At 56.3% G+C, this 23,374-nt stretch overlaps 1 protein-coding gene across 9 annotated transcripts in view; it reads right to left on the bottom strand.

The window, feature by feature from the left end:
- Positions 1-23,374, bottom strand: part of LOC122378474 (echinoderm microtubule-associated protein-like 2) — a 73,910-nt gene that overhangs the window by 25,866 nt on the left and 24,670 nt on the right. For 5 of the 9 annotated variants that reach the window (XM_043359567.1, XM_043359568.1, XM_043359572.1 and 2 more), the window contains exons 1-3: positions 10,733-10,943; positions 7,428-7,577; positions 3,224-3,356 (exon numbers count right to left, since the gene is read on the bottom strand). In XM_043359567.1, coding sequence (XP_043215502.1) covers positions 3,224-3,356; positions 7,428-7,577; positions 10,733-10,877 — 428 coding nt within the window. In that variant the 5' untranslated portion in view covers positions 10,878-10,943. Of the gene's footprint in view, positions 1-3,223; positions 3,357-7,427; positions 7,578-10,732; positions 10,944-23,374 lie in introns of those variants that run through there. The other 4 variants (XM_043359569.1, XM_043359570.1, XM_043359574.1 and 1 more) reach the window with 1 other exon arrangement.

The raw sequence follows: 23,374 nt of genomic DNA, 5'->3' as shown, positions 1-23,374 counted from the left end.
CCGCCGGCGTCACGGCCGCCGTCACGGCACCGCCGGTCTTCCGGCTGCTGCGTCACGGGCACGTCACGGGCCAGCGCGCCTGCAGGACGCCGCGCCTCCTGCGAGCACCCGTCTCGGGTACAGTCTGTCCCCGGCCCGACACGGCACGCGTACAGTGAGGTCCACGGGTCCTGGACACTCGGGTGGCACGGGTCCTGGACACTCTCGGGTCCAGCGGCGCACTGTGGGGTTTTTATCGATCCTAGCACGAATTTATTTATATCGCATCCTCCGCTACCTTAACTAATTTTATTTCACCTTTAAATGGTTAGGCTTAGGGTGTATGATCCCTGACAACATGGTTGGCTCTCCTGCTTGACCCCATCCCTCCCCCGCCCCCTCCCCACGGACTTAGCACTGAAGCGTTTTCGGCTAGCAATGCATCGTGGGCGTGGAAGCGTTAAAAAAGTAGAACGAAACTACAATCGTTTTAGAAGTAGATATTTGTTCATGTCTAGCCCAATCACCAAAAAGGCATTTCGGGCTTAACCTTTGCACTTTGTTAGTCCTTGCACTTAAAGGGGGAGGGGGTCGCACAGACTTCTGTCCTCGACTTTTCGCATACTAGCTCAAGCAAAACGTGGAGGATCACGACGAAACTTTCTATACCTTCGATTCGATCAATGTTACTCACACACTTAAAATTTCATGACCTTGACCTTAATAAAAATTTGACCTGTGACCTGTTTCACCAGACCATGTCAGGCTGTTATCGATTTGGCGCTTATCAGCGCACATTATCGGCGCGTTTTCAGTCTTGTTGTGGTTGTTAACTCTCCAAGGTATGAAATGCTGTTTGTTCTTTGCATTTTAAGGTCACGTTAAAGTCAAATCAAGGTCATTTACCTTAGATGACCTTAGTTGACTTTTTTCAAGTTATACGATTTTTCTAGATAAGTGCTTGGAGCTTATTTCGAACTTAACACCCATTTGAAGATTTAAGTAGGTAGTTTTGGTGCCTAACGGAACATGCTACGAAGCCGTCAACGGTAATCGACGCCTACCTTCTATGGATAGCCGGCAAGACACCTACTGGTCGGGCCTGACCTGACCCGGCCTAGCATGAAAACATCATCCTTGATCAAAACTAGCTTGAAATTCGTGATTAGCACCCCAAAAACCTCCAACCTCACTTTACAAAGTTACAGCATTTTTCGATTTACCTACATCAAAGCTCTGTACTGAAGTTCAATAAGGTGAACATTGGTGGCGATAGCCAATAAAATGGACGCAGCGTTGCAAGGGTGTTGTTGTTTTGTTCAAAAAGAACATTTGGCGATAGAAAAATAATGTCAACATGGTATCACCCCCTTCCTCCCTCCTCCCAACTCCTATACTGACCGGAAACCCCCAGGCGGTGTGCTGCGGTCGGGTAACCCGCCGCGGCGCGGCCCGGCGGGGCGTAAGAAACCACGCGGCACCGTCTGCTTTGACGTCTCATAGTGACTGGTTTAGGCAAATTTCGGCAAAAAAATGAGAGCTGCCCCCGATGCAGTAATTATTGGAGAACATTTTGATATACATTTCCACGCGTAACAACGCGTATCAAACTTTGTAAGGCAATAGTTTGCTTGTCAACTCTCTGAATCAAGAAGCATTTTAACATTTTTAGCATTTCGGTCAAAAATTATACATTTGGATGAATTTTGGAAATTTTCGTGCATACCATCATCTTCCTTATAAGTCAAAGATAATGAAAACATGTCGCAACTATAACCTGCTGTTCAGGGAAACGATTGAGAGGGCGTTTTATTGTAGTGTGCTTTTTCGCTGTATGCAGGTAGCACGACGCTGGTCAGGACGAAGCTACACTTTGAGAGGTTTTTTTTAGGCATAAACAATCATTTTACAGACGATTTAAGGTGTGATTCGGATGCGCTGGACAATTCTACGTGGAATGAATAACAAAAAAGTGGAAATCGAAATACTTTAACTTGCCACTTAATGCGTGCTAGGATGGCATAAGTCCCCACGGTGCGGCGGTGGAGCGGCGTGTCGGTGCCTCCCCAGCCCTCCCCACTCCCCCACCTTCCCCAAGGTCAGCTCGCCGCCCTGGCGGGGAGGTCGACCGGAGCGGGCGGCAGCAGACAGTGAGCTGTAATCGCCGGCCGTTTATAGGTCAGCCGTTTACGGCGCACACCAGACCGTCGTGGTCAGGGCGTCTCAGTCTGGGTCAGCCGGGGAGACTCCGACAGTCGACATGTGCCCGCCGCACAGACCCCGAGACAGGACGGACAGAGCCAGTTTGGAGGAACCGCGCGGCCTGGGCCGAGCGCCACTCAAAACCGACCGCCCAGACGGCCAGTCTGACAGGTGCAGTCTTCAGTCTGACAGGTGCAGACTCCAGTCTGACAGGTACAGACTTCAGTCTGACCGGCATAAGCGGCCAGTCTGACATGTGCAGACTTCAGTCTGACAGGTACAGACTTCAGTCTGACCGGTACAGACTTCAGTCTGACCGGCATAGGCGGCCAGTCTGACAGGTGCAGACAGTCAGTCTGACAAGTTACGCGCAGCCCAACATCTGCCGGGTGGACCATCTGCACCAGTTCATCAGAAACAAACACCATCAATCAGCACTAGCACGGCTTCACAGTCATTTGAGCCAGGTGCCGGCCGGGCGGGAAGTCTTACAGGACGGGACAGGACACACCCGGGGCGCTGCACGGGTAGGTACCGCATGGAACTGCAGCTGCTCTGGCAGCGGCGCGTCTGGGGCGCGGTGCGGCTGCTGCTGTCCGACGAAGCAGGTACCGGCACAGCGCTCCAGCCGAGTTCGTAATGGAAAGCTGGCTGTGGACGTCACCAAGACATGAAAACACAATACACAATGCGCTTGGGGCGCGCGATGACGATCAGAACCCCTCGACTGTCGGTGCCCGGCGGGGCCGTCACGGGCTGCCCCTCCGCTGGTGACCGGGCGGGGCCGTCACGGGCTGCCCCCCCCCTCCGCCGGTGCCCGGCGGGGCCGTTGGGCGCTGCCCCTCCGTCGGTGACCGGGCGGGGCCGTCACGGGCTGCTCCTCCGCCGGTGCCCGTGCGCGGGCCGTCACGGGCTGCCCCTCCGCCGGTGACCGGGCGCGGGCCGTCCCCGGTGACCGGGTGAGGGCCGTTAGGCGCTGCCCCTCCGCTGGTGCCCGGCGGGGCCGTTAGGCGCTGCCCCTCCGCTGGTGGCCCGCACTGACCTCTGCAGACCGTTGGCGGTCCGTCGCCGGGCCGCGTCCAGTCGGTCCTGGCCGCCGTAGCTGCTGTGCCCGCTGATGGGCCGCTGCGGGGACGCCCGGAGCGGGCCCTGGCCCGTGGTCAGCTTACTGACCGCTGTCGGCAGAGGAACGGCGGTGTCACAACGCACAGCTCCGGCACGACAACACATACACGAACGGGCAGAGCTGTTAGAGTATACGGGGAAAAAGAGAGAATGGGAGAGGGAGGGGAGAGAGGCGGAATGAGCGGAAGGGGGGAGAGGGAAAGGAGGAAAGACTGTGGATATTCCGGAACAATGTTAACCCGCGCATGACTGGGGGGGGGCTCTACAGAGCCACCCCTCATGTTTTTCAGCAATATCTTCTAAACCGTTTGACGGATTAACACGAAACTTGCGGTACCCTCAGAGGCATCAATTTGACACATTGTCTTAAAATTTCAACTTTCTAGCTACCACAGTTTAGCCGGAAATGACGTCAGAGTGACGTCATGTCGGCCGATTTTCATGCAAAATACTGAAATATGGCAAACGCTCTCAAGAGCTCAATTTTAAAGCTAGATCCGTTTTCTTTGCATGAGTGGACTACAAATACACGTAGCTATCGAACTGTTATCTCGAATTTTCGAAATTTTGAAAATTTTGAAAAACATTTCTTTACAATTACAAAAAAATATATTTTTTGATTTTTTTCAAAAAGTTTTCGACTTTTCGCAAAAACCGGAATGTATGTGATAGAACACACACTGATTAACTAGATTTGCAAGTTTTAGCCCAATATCTTCAAAAATAGCTAAGTTATTCGCATTATTGTCAAAATTTTACAATTTTATGTTTTTTAATCCATTTTTCAGTATGTTTTTGACGTCGTACAGCAATATAAATGGCACCATCGTGTTCCTGAGCTCAAACTGCATCTGATAGGCACCTTTTTTGTGGAAAAAAATCATTTTCAAAATTTGACCTTTTCTGACCTGAAAGTGACCTGACCTCCGGTAAATTCAGCTGACAATGACCTTAAATGACACAGACGACACTATTTTCGAAATCTACGAGTAAAATGGACCATAAAACATGCGTCACGTGACCGATACATGATATACAATTTTCGTGACCTAGGATGACCTGGTCTTGACCTTAAAAATTCAAAGTAAAAGTTCGGTACTCTCAGGGTATCTAAGGCATCCGTCAAGGAGTGCGTAAACCAAAAATGAGCCTGATCAGACAGGCGGTCCGGCGGTCAGAGCCTAAATTGTGAACTAACAAAAATGTCGATAATTTTTACTTTGACCTGACCTGTGACGTCATCGGTGACCTCGAGGTCAATGAAAATAGGTTTCGCTCGACAGTTTTTGCAGGGCTATCAGACGCCGTTTGAATTTTGACGATCGGCCCAGTAGTTTCGGGTATAGGAGGGGGGGCTCTGGAGAGCCCCCCCCCCCCAGTCACTCGCGTTATGGAAAATACCCCAGTCATGCGCGGGCTAAGAGGCCTGTCAGAATGTCAGCATTTATTGTTATTGATTGTTCAGAATTATGCGCGGCCTCCGATGTCCCGATGTGGACCGGCGCGGCGCGGCGGCGGTCAGGGTCGCTCGTCCAGGGTCTCGCCGTAACGGGAGAGCAGCCCGCCCGGGACACATTCAGACACCGCAGTGACCGCCGACTTTACCAGCACCTCCTCTGACGGGGCACCGCGGCACGGCTCCAGATGCGCGGTCCTCAGCTCCACAGGCGACGGAGGAGTGTGGGGGACCGGTTAGGGCACATGCACGCACGCGCAAAAGGGGACGTGCTGTTTGGTAGACGTGCAGGTGTGCATGGGTCATAATAAAACGACACTCATTCATTTAGTAAATAGAGAAGGCCAAAGAAGCCAGAACTGGGCTACTGTACCGTATACACGAGCCTCTGTCATATGGCCACTCCTCATTCGGCCGGTGTTAATTAAACAATTGCCCGACGACTAAGCTACTTCCACGCAGGCTTCCGCACTATACTCGGCTCACAGTGCTTTTCAGGACGGAACATTGCGCAGTGGGCACCTATTTGGTCCATGTCATCCTTTTGGAGACAGATGAAATTCAACAGTTCTTTTAGCAAGGCTCCCACCTTTCGAATAAAACGTAGATTGTTTTCCTCTTTGCTGTCAAATTCGATCAAACACGTATCCTATGTTCCGTTCAGAAAGGGGGGATACTGACCACACTGACCCTGACCCCACTGACCCTGATCCCACTGACCTCTGGAGCCGTCCCTGACCCCACTACCACCTCTGGAGCCGCCCACTAACCCTGACCCCACTGACCTCTGGACTTGGAGCCGTCCCTGACCCCACTGACCCTGACCACACTGACCTCTGGAGCCGTCCCTGACCCCACTGACCTCTGGAGCCGTCCCTGACCCCACTGACCCTGACCCCACTGACCTCTGGAACCGTCCCTGACCCCACTAACCTCTGGAACCGTCCCTGATCCCACTGACCCTGACCCCACTGACCTCTGGAGCCGTCCCTGACCCCACTGACCTCTGGAGCCGTCCCTGACCCCACTGACCCTGACCCCACTGACCTCTGGAGCCGTCCATTGACCCCACTGACCACTGGAGCCGTCCCTGACCCCACTGACCCTGACCCCACTGACCTCTGGAACCGTCCCTGACCCCACTGACCCTGACCCCACTGACCTCTGGAGCCGTCCCTGACCCCACTGACCTCTGGAGCCGTCCCTGACCCCACTGACCCTGACCCCACTGACCTCTGGAGCCGTCCATTGACCCCACTGACCACTGGAGCCGTCCCTGACCCCACTGACCCTGACCCCACTGACCTCTGGAACCGTCCCTGGCCCCCCTGACCCTGACCCCACTGACCTCTGGAGCCGTCCCTGACCCCACTGACCCTGACCCCACTGACCTCTGGAGCCGTCCCTGGCCCCACTGACCCTGACCCCACTGACCTCTGGAGCCGTCCATTGACCCCACTGACCACTGGAGCCGTCCCTGACCCCACTGACCTCTGGAACCGTCCCTGACCCCACTGACCCTGACCCCACTGACCTCTGGAGCCGTCCCTGGCCCCACTGACCCTGACCCCACTGACCTCTGGAGCCGTCCATTGACCCCACTGACCACTGGAGCCGTCCCTGACCCCACTGACCTCTGGAACCGTCCCTGACCCCACTGACCCTGACCCCACTGACCTCTGGAGCCGTCCCTGACCCCACTGACCTCTGGAGCCGTCCCTGACCCCACTGACCCTGACCCCACTGACCTCTGGAGCCGTCCCTGACCCCACTGACCCTGACCCCACTGACCTCTGGAGCCGTCCATTGACCCCACTGACCACTGGAGCCGTCCCTGACCCCACTGACCCTGACCCCACTGACCTCTGGAACCGTCCCTGACCCCACTGACCCTGACCCCACTGACCTCTGGAGCCGTCCCTGACCCCACTGACCCTGACCCCACTGACCTCTGGAGCCGTCCATTGACCCCACTGACCACTGGAGCCGTCCCTGACCCCACTGACCCTGACCCCACTGACCACTGGAGCCGTCCCTGACCCCACTGACCCTGACCCCACTGACCACTGGAGCCGTCCCTGACCCCACTGACCCTGACCCCACTGACCTCTGGAGCCGTCCACTGACCCCACTGACCACTGGAGCCGTCCCTGACCCCACTGACCCTGACCCCACTGACCTCTGGAGCCGTCCACTGACCCCACTGTCCCTGACCCCACTGACCTCTGGAGCCGTCCCTGACCCCACTGACCTCTGGAGCCGTCCCTGACCCTACTGACCCTGACCCCACTGACCTCTGGAGCCGTCCCTGACCCCACTGACCTCTGGAGCCGTCCCTGACCCCACTGACCTCTGGAGCCGTCCCTGACCCTACTGACCCTGACCCCACTGACCTCTGGAGCCGTCCCTGACCCCACTGACCTCTGGAGCCGTCCATTGACCCCACTGACCCTGACCCCACTGACCTCTGGAACCGTCCCTGACCCCACTGACCCTGACCCCACTGACCCTGACCCCACTGACCACTGGAGCCGTCCCTGACCCCACTGACCCTGACCCCACTGACCTCTGGAACCGTCCCTGACCCCACTGACCCTGACCCCACTGACCTCTGGAGCCGTCCCTGACCCCACTGACCTCTGGAGTCATCCCTGACCCCACTGACCTCTGGAGCCATCCACCAGGTTGAGGCGGCGCTGCAGGTCGGCCACGGTCGATTTGAGGAAGGTGATTTCGTCCTGCTGGTCGCGCACCAGCTTCTCCAGGTCATAGACGCGCAGTGGCAGCGCCGACTCCTCCGCCTCCAGCATCTCGTCTGAGGGCGAACACGTCACAGACTGGTCACGTGACAGAACAGGGCGGGGTGGGACACGGTCACGTGACAGGTATGTCGGCAGCTGGTGCACAGAAAAAGTCAGTGAGCTGCACTGTGCCACTGGCTGCCACGCCTGCTCCGAGTGTCCACAGGTAGCATTGCTATGTCGTTTGCACCACAGAAACCTGGCGCGATATGTGCTGGTACTCTGGGAAAGCACTGACCTCGGAGCGGGTACGCATTACACAGCCACAACAGAACCACTCGACCGGAGTGAGTACGGCACACGGTCGACCGGAGGGAGTACGGCACACGGTCGACCGGAGTGAGTACGGCACACGGTCGACCGGAGTGAGTACGGCACACGGTCGCCGCCAACAGCTCGGCGATAAACACAGGCGCACAACTATTTCCAGCGGTTCCCTGCGCGCCGCCGTCGGTACACATTGCGCCGGCGGGCGGCTCTTATACGGCCTTGGGCGGCGGTTGCCGACGGTCGCGCGCCCCTGGCTGCTGCTGAGGTTAAAGGTAGTGTGCCAACTTTCTTGGACCGTATGGAGTTAATGGCCCAGATAAGGAGAACCGGATTTTTAGAACTTATCCATACCTTCAAAACTCATGGAAACGTCTTAAATTCTTCAAATTTTGAGTACCCCAGTGCGAAATTCGCCCCGACGGGTTGTCGGTCGTACCCCAACCACATTTCACACCACTATGAACAATAAATGCACACACTGAAATCGCTATTACCGATATGCTCATCCAATCAAGTTTCGATAAACCCGTTCATCATCAGCTCCTGCGGTTTCGAACACGCCTGTTAGTTGGCTTCTGATGCTCGTCGAGGTCGGAATTTCCAAATACGCGTGGTGCGTCGGGCCGCGCGCTCTGACTTCGGCCATGAAAAATGCGTCAGCTGATCATTGTCATTTCTGCCACTTACGTGTGGTGAAATGGGGTCATAACTTATAAGACGGCTTTTTCATATCAATTATTTTACATAAAATCATATTTCAAACCATAAATAATATTCGACAGCCAAATAAAAGAAACAATACCAATACGGGCTTACAGTTTAAGGCTCGACATTGTGTTGTCTACGATTAGACAGCTGATAACTCATTCCCGTACGTCGTATGGTCGTAACACTATAATGACCTTTGCTTATTGTCACAAGTGCGCCGCATTCGCGATTGTTGCCCGACGCCTGTTTGCAGGTGAGCCCACTACAGTTGTTATACATATCTAAAAACCGATAAACTTTTAGGCGAAAAAGGCACTATTCCAGGCCCATTTTTGATTTTTTTGCGATATTAGGTAAAAACAGAAGCTTCTTATCCTAGGAAAAATAAAATGGGAAATCTTTCAAAGGTGGCACACTACCTTTAAAATGCCGGCCTCCTGTCACTCATCAAACGGTCACCATGGCGCACAAACGTAACTACATACAAACAGTGTGTAAGCAAACAGCCGCGCACTCGCTCCGCGCTCGGCGGGTCACCGGACACATCCCGTGGGGTCCGGGGAGCGGATCCAGCCAGTGTCCGCCGGATACAGACGGGTCACAGGGCGCGATCCGTCCGGTGACATTCGGACCTATTAGCGCATGCTAGCTTTATCCACATTGACTTGAACCTGGAGATGGCAGTGACCAAACAAGCCACGTGAATTTACGAGACGACAAGAGTCCTACAATTCAGATAAAAAGTATGGATAATTGGGGTTAACCCTCGCCGGACCTATTGGTTTTCTACATACGCGCCGGCCGAGGGGGGGGGGCGGGTACGACCCCCCCCCCCCCTCGCCGTTTCGCCCCTGGTGGAGATAGCGCGTCGCGGAAAAAACGAGCGTGTGCGCCGTTACGAGACGCAGAGATTGGTACCCGATTTTAAGGTCCTAGGTCAACCGGTGACCTCTGAGGTCAGGTCAAGTGCCCCAAGGTACGGTTCAGTTTTTGGTGAATAACTTCGCAAAAAACGTCCGCAGAGCCGCGATGTTGGCAGCATCGTGTTCGCCTCGCTCAGGTGCGTCGAATGATATACTTTTTGTTCGGGTCAGGTCAACTTGGGGTGTTGACCTCAGGTCAAGGTCAGGTCAGCACCCCAAAGTCACGAAGTTGGTCGAAAGGGGTCATGTCGCATATCATTCGATTCGGCAGGTCTTCCTGAGTCCATTGGTGGCTTCCCCGACTCGCTAGCTTAATTTGATCAAGAGTTATTGACGAAAAACTAATATGACCTTGATGACGTCATAAATGACGTCACGAAAGGTCAACATTGCAAAAGTGACGCATGTAACCTTGCAAGGAGTGCATCAAATCACGATTCTGTGTGCTTGAGATAGTTGGAGATCCTTCCCGGCGCCAGAATAGCAGTTTTCATTTTTCCCCATTGACTTATAATGGTGAGGTCACGAAAATGACCTGACCTCATATGACCTTTAGGAAAAATCCGAGATATACAAGTTGTGAGACTCATAATGGATACTAGATCCTGCAAGTTTCATTTCCCTGTGACATCTCCTCTGGCAGTGAGGGCGTTGCGAAGTTGCGACATCTGAAGACCGTGCAGAGGTTCACCTATGACGTCATAGGTCAGTGACCTGACCTGACCCAAAAATGCGGTTGGTGTCAAAAGATGCGGCTTGAATCAAAGGTCAGGTATGCCAAGTTTCAGCTCTCTATCGCCAGCGTGTTCGGAGCTATCGCGAAAAAACCCTATGGGGGGCGGCACCCGCCCCCCCCCCCCTCGGCCGGCGAGGGTTAAACTAAACACGGAGACGCAATGGACACACATCAAAATCGGAGCCATATAATTTGTGTGTTATATTCTTGTTTTGCAGTGCACAATAAAAGACAGTGGCGGCGGAACACCTTCAATTAAGGGGGGGGGGGCACTGCCGACTTTTGGTCCCATTCTTTCCATGCAACGCCCATAGGGCTAATGTTAAAATGCCCAAATCAAAGGGGGGCACGGTGCCCCAGTGCCTCCCACGTTCCGCCGCCTATGATAAGAGAGGTATCATATTTCATTTGAATGCTAGTATTACATATTAATCAAGTGCCTGATTCTTCAATGTTCATGATTACCACAAAACGAAATTTCTATGTTACAAACTCTTTTAAGGTGGGCAGGTAAAAGAAGTCACATGCTTACGCCAGGCCTTGGTGACATTCAGGTGATTCGGGGTGTGCCGGACAGCGCGGGATCTCTGCGGCGTCAGAGGTCCATCCTCAGCAGGACCGGCCACCTCCAGCCCGAGGGTCGCTCCGTACAGCAGCGGTCGAGGCGGCGGCCCCATCACAGCGCAGTCCGGCACCGGCAGAGCGGCGCAGCGTCCACAGCGCACCGCTGAGCCGGGGGCGTCCTCCACAGCGTATTGCTACCGGGGGCGTTCTCCACAGCGCACCGCTGAACCGGGGGCGTCCTCCACAGCGCACCGCTGAACCGGGGGCGTCCTCCACAGCGCACCGCTGAACCGGGGGCGTCCTCCACAGCGCACCGCTGAACCGGGGGCGTCCTCCACAGCGTACCGCTGAATCGCGCGGGCGTCCTCCACAGCGCACCGCTACCGGGGGCGTCCACAGGGCACCACTACCCCCGAACCTTTGGCGTCCATATAGGCACACCACGCACGCCGCTCGTCCTCAGCACGACTCCCCTGGCCGACACGACCCCAATCGGCCGGAGAGGCTGGATGTCATCGCCAGCCACTGACTGAGGTCACTCGCCACTGACTGAGGTCACTCGTCACGGAGAACAGATCCGAGTGCCGGGGAACACTGTGTAGCTTCCAGTCCAGTCCACACAGGAATGCAAATGTCGGCTCGTCGCGAAGACAACCTTAACACCGCAGATACCGCAGAGCTATTATCATTGGCGCACTACACTGAGCCTCAGGAGAGGTAGGCTCGATCACTGTCGCTTCCTTTCGGTCTTAGAGTTTCATCTTTAAAAGTATCTGGCCTGGGGAGCAGTAGGCGTTAGGTACTGGAGCTTGGCGTACTGCAATACACCAAGGACGGCGCGCCGGACAGCGGGGTAGCCCTGACGACACCCGCCGGACAGCGGGGTAGCCCTGACGGCACCCGCCGGACAGCGGGGTAGCCCTGACGGCACCCGCCGGACAGCGGGGTAGCCCTGAGGGCACCCGCCGGACAGCGGGGTAGCCCTGAGGGCACCCGCCGGACAGCGGGGTCGCCCTGACACGGCGCCCGCCGGCCGGAACGCTCAGCCGCGCACCACGGCCACCGCCGAACCCCCGGACGGATGACCCGGCTGGTTGCTGATCAGCGCTGGCCGACTCGTCGCGTGTCCCGCGGCGGCGCTCAGTCCCCAACTGAGTGCTGTCCCCACCCGGTGCCAACGCTGTCCACTGAGCGCTGTCCTCACTGAGTGCCACCGCGCTGTCCACTAAGCGCTGTCTGCACCGGGTGCCACCGTCCTGGTCTCGGACTGATGTAAACAGAGCGACCAGCCGGCAGCGACCGCGCCGCACATAGGAATGCTACATTTCCTGGGAGGGAAGGGGCGCGGGGCAAAGATGTCCAAAGTGCACATGGCACACCGATGTGGTGAAGATCATCTTCATCCGTAATGAAGGCACGTGAACCCAGTCAGTTGGCAAAGAGGACGTACTAGTTGGTCGGCAGCCGTCCAGACTGAGTCGGAGACCCATGTGATCGGGCTACTAGGACGGCCACGCGGCGCGCTGAGGTGGTCGGCCGACCGCGCCCTCAGTTCTGTAGTCATACAGACCTCGCGGGCCCCGGGCAGGAGGTTCCAGCGGTCACATCGGACCTCTCCATCTGTCCCGTCCAGCTGGTGCCCCCCGGCCCCCGGCCCCAGCGGCCCGCCGCCCGCCCGCGCCGTCAGCGATGCCCCACAGCAGCCCTCAGTTTTCCGGGGTCCGCTCGCCGCATGGGCTGCCGGGCGCTACGTGAGCCGCGTCCCGTTCACTGGGCTGGCGGCGCCGCCGGCCACGCGGAGCGGAGCGGGCTCCCACGGGCTCCGAGCACGGCGTGGGAGCCGGCGCTCTCCACGTCCGGCTGACGGGCGCGGGTGAGCGGCGCCAGTGCCGTCCCGCGCCCCTGGATTGTATCACCACACAATCGTAATAGGTGATGTTGAAATTACAAAAAATCGGAATACTGATATCAAACCAAATACCAACCAAAGCCGTGAGGAAAAACTGAAGCCGAACCAACTTGAGAACATGAGGGAAATACCACATTTTATCATCTCATCCTCATATACATTAGTGAGGGCAGGGGCGGATCCAGGAAAACTCCAAGGGGAGGGTCATGAATCGAAGTGGTGCCCCTACCTATACCCAAAATTAAAAACTCAACGGATTTCGTCCACTTCATTTTGGTGGGGCCCCCATTTTCAGTTTTTTTTTCTTTTTATTTTTTATTTTCAGTCAGTATCTTAACTCTTAGCCACAACCACATTTACCAATTGTAAGCAAGTATATATGAATGTGCTATGTGTATATATGTTGTGGACGCTGAGTAGTGAGTACTTACCAGGAACGTTATCAGGTAAGCAAATCGTTGTCAGTCCGACGAACTTGATCCTGGCGTATAAAGGGTCTGTCCTTGACACTTCAGGCTTGTCAGGGGCACCAAAGTCCTTCCAGGGACACCACAAACCTGTCACGGGCAACTACGGCCTTGTAGGGGCGCCACAGACCCGCCAGGGGCACCACAGGCCTGCCAGGAAGCAGGGGCACCACAGGTCTAGCAAGTATACACGACAGGCCTGTCAGGGGCACAACGGGCCTGTTGGGCCCATGAGCACCCCTAGGGGCAGGGGCACCACAGTCCTTCCAGGGGCACCGCAGGCCTGTGAGGGGCACCAGCGGCCTAGCAGGGGCACCAGTCAACACAGGCCTGCCAGGGGCACCACAGACCTGCCAGGGGCACCAGAGGCCTGCCAGGAGCACCACCGATCTCGCAGGGGTAACTTGGGCCTGTCAGGGCCCAGGGGCACCACGGGCCTGTCGAGAGGCACTTCAGGCTTTTCAGGGGCACCATAGTCCTCTCCGGGCGCAGGGGTAGCAGGGGCACCAGAGGCCTGCCAGGGGCACTACAGGCCTAGCAAGGGCACCACTGGTCTATCAGGGGCACCACGAGCCTGTCATAGCCAGGGATCTCAGGCTTGTCAAGGCCCAGGGGCACCACAGGTCTGTGAGGGGCACCAGCGACCTAGCAGGGGCACCAGTCAACACAGGTCTGCCAGGGGCGCCACAGACCTGCCAGGGGCACCACAGACCTGCCAGGGGCACCAGAGGTCTGCCAGGGGCACCACCGGCCTCGCAGGGGCACCTTGGGCCTGTCAGGGGCACCACGGGCCTGCCGAGGGGCACTTCAGACTTTTCAGGGGCACCAGTCCTCTCCGGGCGCAGGGGTACCAGCGGCCTAGCAAGAGCACCAGAGGCCTGCCAGGGGCACCAGCGGCCTAGCAAGGGCACCAGAGGCCTGCCAGGGGCACCACAGGCCTAACAAGGGCACCACGGGCCTGTCAGGGGCACCTAAGGCTTGTCAGGGCCCAGGGACACCACAGTCCTTCCAAGGGCACCGCAAGCCTGTCAGGGGCACCAGAGGCCTGCCAGGGGCACCACAGGCCGAGCAAGGGCACCACTGGCCTGTCAGGGGCACCTCAGGCTTGTCAGGGCCCAGGGGCACCACAGTCCTTCCAGGGGCATTACAAGCCTGTCAGGGGCACCAGAGGCCTAGCAAGGGCACCACAGGCCTGCCATGGACACCACAGGCCTGCCAGGGGCACCACCGGCCTGTCAGGGGCACCACGTGCCTGCCGGGGACACTTCAGGCTTGTCAGGGGCGTTACAGTCCTGTCAGGGCCCAGGGGCACCAGGCCCGTGGTGTCCCTGCTAGGCCTGTGATGCCCCTGGCGGTCCTGTGGTGCCCCTGTCAGGACTGTGATACCCCTGATAGGCCGGTGGTGCCCCTGGCAGGTCTTTGGGCCCCCGGGCCTCAAGGGGGGCCATGACTCATGTGACCCCCCCCCCCTTGGATCCGCCCCTGAGTGAGGGTTCATAATACCAACAAAATACCCAACACGCTACGATTGAAATACCAAATGGCAAATACTAAGTTGGTATCGGTTTGGTATCGGCATACCAAAAAGTTGGTATCCGATTGACACCTCTAATCAAGGGTGGAGAATGTTTGAAAAAGTTACCCCGGCCGGCGACCGAAAGTCAGAAAGACGATGATGCTCAAATATTTGTCAACGGTTATAAGCAAACCCCTATTCTGTGGCATAGAATAATGGATGTCTGCCGTTTGTACGTTTTTAGGGAAAACTGCTGCACGCAGGTGCGGAAGATTTCGTAATTGTAACAACAATTTTGCAACACGCCTTAAAATTTCGGACGCATGTCACCTAGTGCTAGGTCAGGTCATCAGGTCAAATTTGCTGGATGATCGTGATAAAAATGCCATCATGCCGTTTGCAAAGCTTATTCCGTGGAAGTTGCAACCTTCCCACACAAAATAAAATGTCAAATTTGACCGTTTTGGCCCTCTTATTGATTTGAGCTCGCACCTGAAATATTAAGCGACCGAGCCTTAAACGAGTAATCGAATGTTTTGTTTGCAGTGTTTAAGCTCCGTTATGTTCATGAACTGTGAGAAAAGTTGTCGGAGAACGCTAAAATCAAAGAAACTTGGCTTTTGATGATCTATGGTGAGTTTATTATTGAGCTTGCCTAAAACATGACCAGATTTCTCTGATCACGTTTGTCGCTCTTTCAAACGTCGTTCCGCTTCTCGCCTCGTAGCCCATGGTAGCCGAGTTATAAGGAGCGTGAAAAGCCCACCTCTCGACTCAATGTGTTACGATAAGGCCACCACCCTGGCGCGGGTTAAGTTGGGGGAGCCTTGAGCCCCAGCAGCTCGTCCTTCTATCTCACTGATATTACCCTCGTCCTGTCTTGTGATGTTATTACAGTGCCATCTTACGATAACGGCCTATATGATTTACTTCTGTTTGATGAAACAAGTCGGGCTCCGCGATGAAAAGACTTAAAAACATAGAAGCTCCAAAATGAAAATAAAGTAAATTTTCAAGAGCTATTCAAGGTAGATAAAATTAATGAGAGACGCTTTTATAGATGGCAGTTTTTTTCGTGTGGAGAGCTTTTATGGAGAGCTTTTAGGATTTACAAAAGTGGAAAAAGTTACCCCGGCCGCGCCGGGGTCGGCTGAAAGTTACCCCGGCCACGGCCGGGGTGGCCGGGGCAGGTTCTCCACCCATGCGGCTCTAATCGTAATGATACTAAAAGTTATCGTCAATAAACATCTCCAGCAGGACACGCTATAGCCGTGTAGCTGGTGAAGTATCGTAATAATGACGGCTGCGGCCCGATCGACTCGCTAGCGGCATCTCTCCGGTCATCTGAAATGGCTCAGCAGCTCTGTCAACACACGGCCCGGCGGCGGACGGAAGCAGCCGCGCGGAGCGTGCCGGTGTCGTCTACCGCGAGCGGCGTGCTCCGCGGGACGGTATCGGGCGCGCAGCTGCAGCTCGGCCGGAGCTCGGGGAGGAATGGCCGCACGCCCGTCAGACTCTCCCGTGGCTCGCCGCCGACCGGCGCCGGATGACCTCCCCAGGCCGGGCTCTGTACCTAATTCCGGGGATTCGTGGGACGTCAGGAAAATGTAATTCTCGTAGCTCGTGAAATGTCTGCGCGCGATGTGTGGAGTATTGGACTTAAATGACATCCATGTGACCCGCCAGACGTCGGTGTGACCCTCGGGACGGGACATCCATCCATGCATCCTGCGGCATATCTATGCGACTTGAGGGCCGTCCCTGTGACCCGCGGACGGGACGACAGAGCTGTCTGCCGATGGCGACTTTTACCGGACCTTGACCGTCGCCTGGTCTCCGATCGATCAATACGACCGCCGCCGCCAGCTCCATGGAGAAACTCGACATCGACCCGGCGGCCTCGCTGAAACTCAACAGATACCCAGCGGCCTCGCTGAAACTCGACATCGAACCGGCAGCCTCGCTGAAACTCGTCGCTGTGGCTCAGCAGTAGAGCAGAAATTCACCGACAGCGGCTGCACAGCGGCTCCCTAGAGGCCCTCTTCAACTCTAGCCGGCGTGACTGGGAATAGGGCTGCTGGGCGGGGCAGTGCGGGCGGCCGTGAGAGGCCAGCCGCTGCTGAACGGATTATGCGGTTCATCCCGCGACATAGATCTGCAGCGGCACGGCCCGGCGCGGTGGCGCCGAAACCAGTGACGTCTCACGTCCTGCTGTGACACCATGCCGCGGAGAAGACCGCGTCCCGCGGGTGTTGCATTAAGTGGAGATCACGTTAGGTCACTGTCCGTGACCGCACCTGAGCGCGCCCCCGCGGCGGTGGGTGCCACGTGCCGCTGGTGCGTGCAGACGTCGCCGCTGCAGCCGGGCCAATTAGGTAATTAGGAGTCCATTCAGTGGAGACCGGACCGCGGGGGCACGGGGCCGCGGGAGACAGAGCGGCGCGGCACCTAATGGAAAACCAGACCACACCGGGGGCGCAGACAAAGACTGAGTGACAACGGAACAAGGCTCAGCGGGGCATTCGAGTGCTTTTTACTACTGACTTCTGTGTCCTTTGCAGACTGTTTCGGGCTTATGATTTGCCCTTATATAAGAGCAATACTACATGTACGGATGTGCAGTGCGAGGCTACTCGTGCCATGGAGTTTGAGTTGTGATGGAAAGTAAATATGTGCCAACTGCAAACAGTCATTTCAAGGAGCGCATTTCCCCTCCGCCGACACAGCTCTGATTAACCACAGCTCACCGCCCATCGGTCTGCCTGGTGACGACTCTGTGATAAATGGGAAGGTGGGATGTCTGCAGATAAGCCCGCGGACCACGGCGCCCAGTCGGCCGTGAAAAGGTCGCCGCCCGGCCCGCTCCGCCGTACCGCGGGGAAGTGGGCTCCATTGAAGCGTTACGTACTGCCCGAGGACGGTATAGCGGGACAGTGCCTCCTGCGGCCATGATACACATCTCCAGACGGCCGAATCACTCAACTAGGAGCCCTGTGGTAAGACATGTAACAAAAGCATGTATAGTCGACTACAGAATGATGTTCCACTTTTCACAGGCAATTATTTGCCTGGAGTGGTAGACTGTGCCGCATCACACGGGCTGAGTTCACAAATTACAGCTTTGTCCCAATGCTCACAATCGACACGCTTAATTGCGTGATAAACGGCACAACTTAGCGCTCCGGTCAACTGATAGCTTCTGAGGAGTGGAACATCATTCTGTAGTCGACTATACTAAATGACACAGGTCATAGCACCAAGATAATTTGACCCGATACATGCCTGGATGCTGAGGAGGATGTCAAAATAATTACCACACTGTTGCATCTAACGAGAACCGGAACACCGGTCAGGCTGAAGCTAATTTGAAGTGAAGGACCGAACTGATGGAGGTCAAGAGTAGTTCTAACCAGCCACCGCGCCCATCGCTTCTCTTCTATAAGGTCACCAGTTGCCTGCAAGGCATCAGTGCATTACAAACCACCGCTACAATCAACGCTTTAGGCAGGGACCAGCCTGGAATGATCGATTCCTGGAACAAGATCTGCAACGAACTACATTCAGAGATCAGAATGATAGCAGTCGGCGAAAGGGCTACAGCCGGTCACACTCCATCATTCATACGCCTCGTGTCGCTTCTTTGTAATTGACCGTCTCCAAGGAGCCACTGTAGCGAGCAGCCTGTCTCTGAGGGCGCGCGGTTAACGCCACGCCACCGGTCCACGCGGCGGCCGTCCATGTGACGGTGGCTCTGCGCTCTGCGTCTGCAGCGCCTTCTCCGCGCTGACCTCCGCGGGCACGTCTCGGGCATATCCAACGGCGGTGATCGGTGCCGAGCTGACATCTACGGGCCCTGCACTCAGGGTGTCCAGTGTCAGCTTCAGACGGCAATGATCGGTCCCGAGCTGACCTCTGCGGGCCCTGCAGAGTGTCTGGTGGATGCCTACAACGAGCTCTGTAGATGACGCCAATTCGTTTGTGCCACTATGTATGAATGAAAACGCCTGACGCCACGAGTCTTCGTGTCATGATCTAATTGAGAGCGCAGCGCAGCGTGTCTGCGGCTCGGAGAGGCCGCGGCAGATGCCGATCCGGCCGATTGCTGCAGAGGCTACCCCGCCGCAGACAGTTGCCAATGGCGCCATGGTGGGCAGTGGGCAGCGCCATGTTGCAGGGGGCAGCGCCGGGGCCCGTGCAGAGCGCAGAGCGAGCGGAGAGGAAACGTCAGCCAAGGTCAGGCGCGCAGCAGCCGTCACCCTGCAGGCCCATTAACGGAACCCAAAATCAATGGTGAGCGACATCAGTGCAGACGCGCTGTCAGCTTTGATCCAGAGTCAATGCATCTGCAGGCATCGGTTGATATGGACGACACACGGCAGTGGAGCTGCTGAACTCAGCGAGATGAAAAGTGGTTCTGCTATCTGCTCAGACGACGCTGCTGACCGCACTTTTTAAAAGTAATTACAACAGTCCGGTGTTCGAGCAGTGATCTGGTGATAAGATAAGAAGTAAGAACATAACCCATGTCGATGAAACTGGATATGTTGAGAAAGTAAATGCAGCAATTTTTTTCGTAAATTTTCACTCTAGAATCGTTCCAAAGTCTAAAATAGTAAATTGTTCGTCGTTAAATTATTATCAATTTAAATTAGTCATATCAATTATCAAATGTCCATAAGATGCATCTTATTTTACGATACGATTTGCGATTAACGATTTCACAACCATCCAGGAAGAATTTACGAACGATCATTGAAGCATTTATTTTCTCGAGAGAAGTATCAAGCTCATTTGAGGAGAGATCTTTAGCCAAAGCCCTTGGGTGGGTATGTGGCATGGCATGTGCATTGTGCAATGTTGGTGAAATTGTACAGCCGTTCGCGGTCAGAAGCGGGCCTGTAGCGGATAGCCTTCGGAGCGGCCTATAGCAGAATCATGTATGTATAACATACATCGTGGAATCGTGTAGGTATACCAAGCTCGCTTGACGGGTGGCCCTCAGGAGCGAAAGTGAATTTGTGTGCGATACTGCGATAGCACCCAACGAAACCGATAATACGATGCAAGAAAGAGGTGACAAAATACGAATCCGTCAGAACTCAAAAGCCATTCCAGGCCAACCACATGCTTCAATGGATGGACGCATCAGGACAAACTAGAAAAACTTGACCGCTCGAACTTCATCATCAACTTCATGAATCGCTCGAACTTCATCGAGACGAAAGCCCTCAACCCCCGACCAAGGAATCGCCGCTGCCTTATCTTCGTCACTCTCCACGCCGATGAGCCAGCTAGGATGTCTGAGGTGGGCTTCGTCCACGGCGCACTGTATCCCCGTCCACACAGACGTCTGGAGTTCCTGCACCGCCCACCCGGCGCACCCCGCTCTCCGCGGCACCCCGCGCTGCACCCCGCTCTCCGCGGCACCCCGCGCGGCACACCCGCTCTTCACCGCACCCCGCGCTGCACCCCGCTCTCCGCGGCACCCCGCGCGGTACACCCGCTTTCCGCGGCACCCCGCTCTTCACCGCACCCCGCGCGGTACACCCGCTCTCCGCGGCACCCCGCTCTCCGCGGCACACCCGCTCTCCGCGGCACCCCGCGCTGCACCCCGCACTGCACCCCGCTCTCCGCTGCACCCCGCTCTCCGCGGCACCCCGCGCAGCACACCCGCTCTTCACCGCACCCCGCTCTCCGCGGCACCCCGCGCGGCACCCCGCTCTCCGCGGCACCCTGCGCTGCACACCCGCTCTCCGCAGCACCCCGCGCGGCACCCCGCTCTCCGCGGCACACCCAGAGGCCGGCCGGCCGACGCCAGGCCCCCAACCCGACTGGCGGCCGGCCGGCCGGCCTCTCGGCCATCGATCCGACACGAGCTCACGACACGTGCGTCGCCTCCGACGCACATGTGTGGGCCGGGCTGTGAATTAGCGCCGCGGAGGAGGCCCGTGGGCCGGAGCACGTGCCGCCTGTGGATTGGAAGCAGAGCCGGGCGCCGGCAGGGAGGCCAGAGTCGGCCGCGAAGAGCGCGCCGGGGCTGGCGAGAAGGACTGGCAGCATAGGCGGCGGAACGGGGAGGACACCGGGGCACCGTGCCCCTCTTTGATTTTGGCATTTTAACCCTCGCATGTGTAGGGGGGGGTCGGATGGACCCCCCATGGTTTTTCGCAAATAACTCGCGTAAAAAGCGGCCGATCGCGACGAAACTTTCAGTACCCTCACATTGATCAATTTTACACCTACCCTGAAAATTTCATGACCCTGACCCAAATGACCTTTGACCTGTGACCTCTTTTCCGAGACCATGTTTGGCCGGAATCGCGATTCTGCGTATGTCGGCTCGCATTAGCCGCGCGTTTGCAAGCTTTTCGTGGTTTCAAACGTTCAAACATGTGATTTGATGTTGCTTCCATGCATTAGGGTGGGTGTCAAGGTCACCTGAAGGTCAGGTCAGGTCATTGACCTTTGGTGACCTCGGGTGACCTCGGTTCACTTTTTCGAGCTGTACATGTTTCTAGGCTAGTTTTTGGAGCTGAATTCGAATTTAGCAGCCATTTGAACATTTACGAAGTAGTTTTGATGCCCTCGTAACATGTTACGAAGCTGTCAGAGGCGGTTGGCACGTACTACGAATACCCGTCACGACACCTACTGGTTGACCTGACCTGACCTGACCCGACCTGATCTAAATGCTTAAAGACATCATCTGTGATCAAAACTAACACGATATTCGTGATCAGCACCCCAAAAAAACCCTTAGCAGCCACACTTTACGACTTTATAACAGGTCCCGATTTTCCCGACTTTGGGTCATTGACCTGACCTGGAAGGTCAACCAATGACCTAGGACCTTAAAATTGGGTATCATCGGCTTCCTCTCGTCACGGGCAACACGCTCGTTTTTTTCCGCGAAGCTCTAGCTCGATCAGGGGCCAAACGGCAAGGGGGGGTCCAACCGACCCCCCCCCCTACACATTAGAAGCTGGCAAACGCCGCACACATGCGAGGGTTAACATTAGTCCTATGGGCTTTGCATGGAAAGAATGGGACCAAAAGTTGGCGGTGCCCCCCCCCCCTTTAATTGAAGGTGTTCCGCCGCTACTGACTCGCAGCGAGGTGCCGGTTGTTGGGAGGACTCTCAGATGGGAGGCAGGCAGAAGGCACGGCAGATGGGATGTGGTTTCACGTTGCGCCATCGACGTCGTCGCCTCACTTACGGCCGATCTGGTGCGCTGATGTATCGCCGCGCCGTATCACGAAAACAGGAGTGCACGGCACGCCGGCGATCGATGGCTGCCGCCCGGCTGAGCCAGGGCAGGTGCTGGCTGCCGCCCGGCTGAGCCAGGGCAGGTGCTGCAGCTGCCGGCCGGCTGAGCCAGGGCAGGTGCTGCAGCTGCCGGCCGGCTGAGCCAGGGCAGGTGCTGCAGCTGCCGCCCGGCTGAGCCAGGGCAGGTGCTGCAGCTGCCGCCCGGCTGAGCTGCAGGGCAGGTGCTGCAGCTGCCGGCCAGGTGCTGCAGCTGCCGCCCGGCTGAGCTGCAGGGCAGGTGCTGCAGCTGCCGGCCCGGCTGAGCCAGGGGGTGCTGCAGCTGCCGGCCGGCTGAGCCAGGGCAGGTGCTGGGGTCCGGCCCGGCTGAGCTGCAGGGCAGGTGCTGCAGCTGCTAACCAGCGTGGTCGGTATGTATGTATGTATATTGTATGTGTTACAGTTAGTATGCAAAATCCGTTAGGTTGCAACGTAACTATGTAGTTACGTTGCAAACTAGGTACCCGACCGGCAAGGTAGTTTGCAACCTAACTATTAGGTCGTTCAATAAGTAACGAACAATCGGTCATAACTTCTTTATTTCTTTATTTAACACTTTCAAACTTTCACAGATTATAGATCAGACATTTCTGAATGCAGCCTAGGTATGCCTCAAACCAGCCGCCGCCCGCCTGCACACACTTCTCCCAGCGCTCCGGCCAACGCCGGAATTCCGCCCGGAAAAACGCGTTTTCCGTCTTTTTCACCCAGTTCATGACAGCGCACATGACTTCAGCGTGGGTCTCCAAGTGTTCACCATGGAGGCCATCCTTTAGGGGACCAGAGGTGAAAATCTGAAGGAGCCAGGTCCGGACTGTAGGGCGGCTGGGCATGATATTCAGCCCTGTCACGCGATCTCCTCGCGCGTGGCGTGAGACAAGTGCGGTCGGGCGTTGTCATGGTGTATGGTGATGTTGTTGACATCCGAGCCGCGCCTCTTCTTCAGGATTGCTTTTCTCAGTCTCCTGCAGGACTGTGATGTAGCGGCCCGCTGTCCATAGTCCGCCCAGGTTCAAGAAAGCCCACCAGGATGACAACATGACAACGCTCGTCCGCGCATGTCTCACGCCACACGCGAGGAGATCGCGAGACAGGGCTGAATATCATGCCCCAGCCGCCCTACAGTCCGAACCTGGCTCCTTCAGATTTTCACCTCTGGTCCCCTGAAGGATGGCCTCCGTGGTGAACACTTCGAGACCGACGCTGAAGTAAGGTGCGCTGTCAAGAACTGGGTGAAAAAGACGGAAAACGCGTTTTTCCGGGCGGAATTCCGGCGTTGGCCGGAACGCTGGGAGAAGTGTGTGCAGGCGGGCGACGACTGGTTTGAGGCAAAGGCTACATTCAGAAACATTTGATCTATAATCTGTGAAAGTTTGAAAGTGTTAAATAAAGAAATAAAGAAGTTATGACCGATT

This window comes from Amphibalanus amphitrite, unplaced genomic scaffold, assembly GCF_019059575.1.
Source record: "Amphibalanus amphitrite isolate SeventyFive unplaced genomic scaffold, NRLGWU_Aamphi_draft 000060F_arrow, whole genome shotgun sequence".
NCBI classification, from domain to species: Eukaryota; Metazoa; Arthropoda; class Thecostraca; order Balanomorpha; family Balanidae; genus Amphibalanus; species Amphibalanus amphitrite.
The sequence above is the reverse complement of the archived record's forward strand: the minus strand, read 5'-3'. Positions and strand labels throughout refer to the sequence as shown.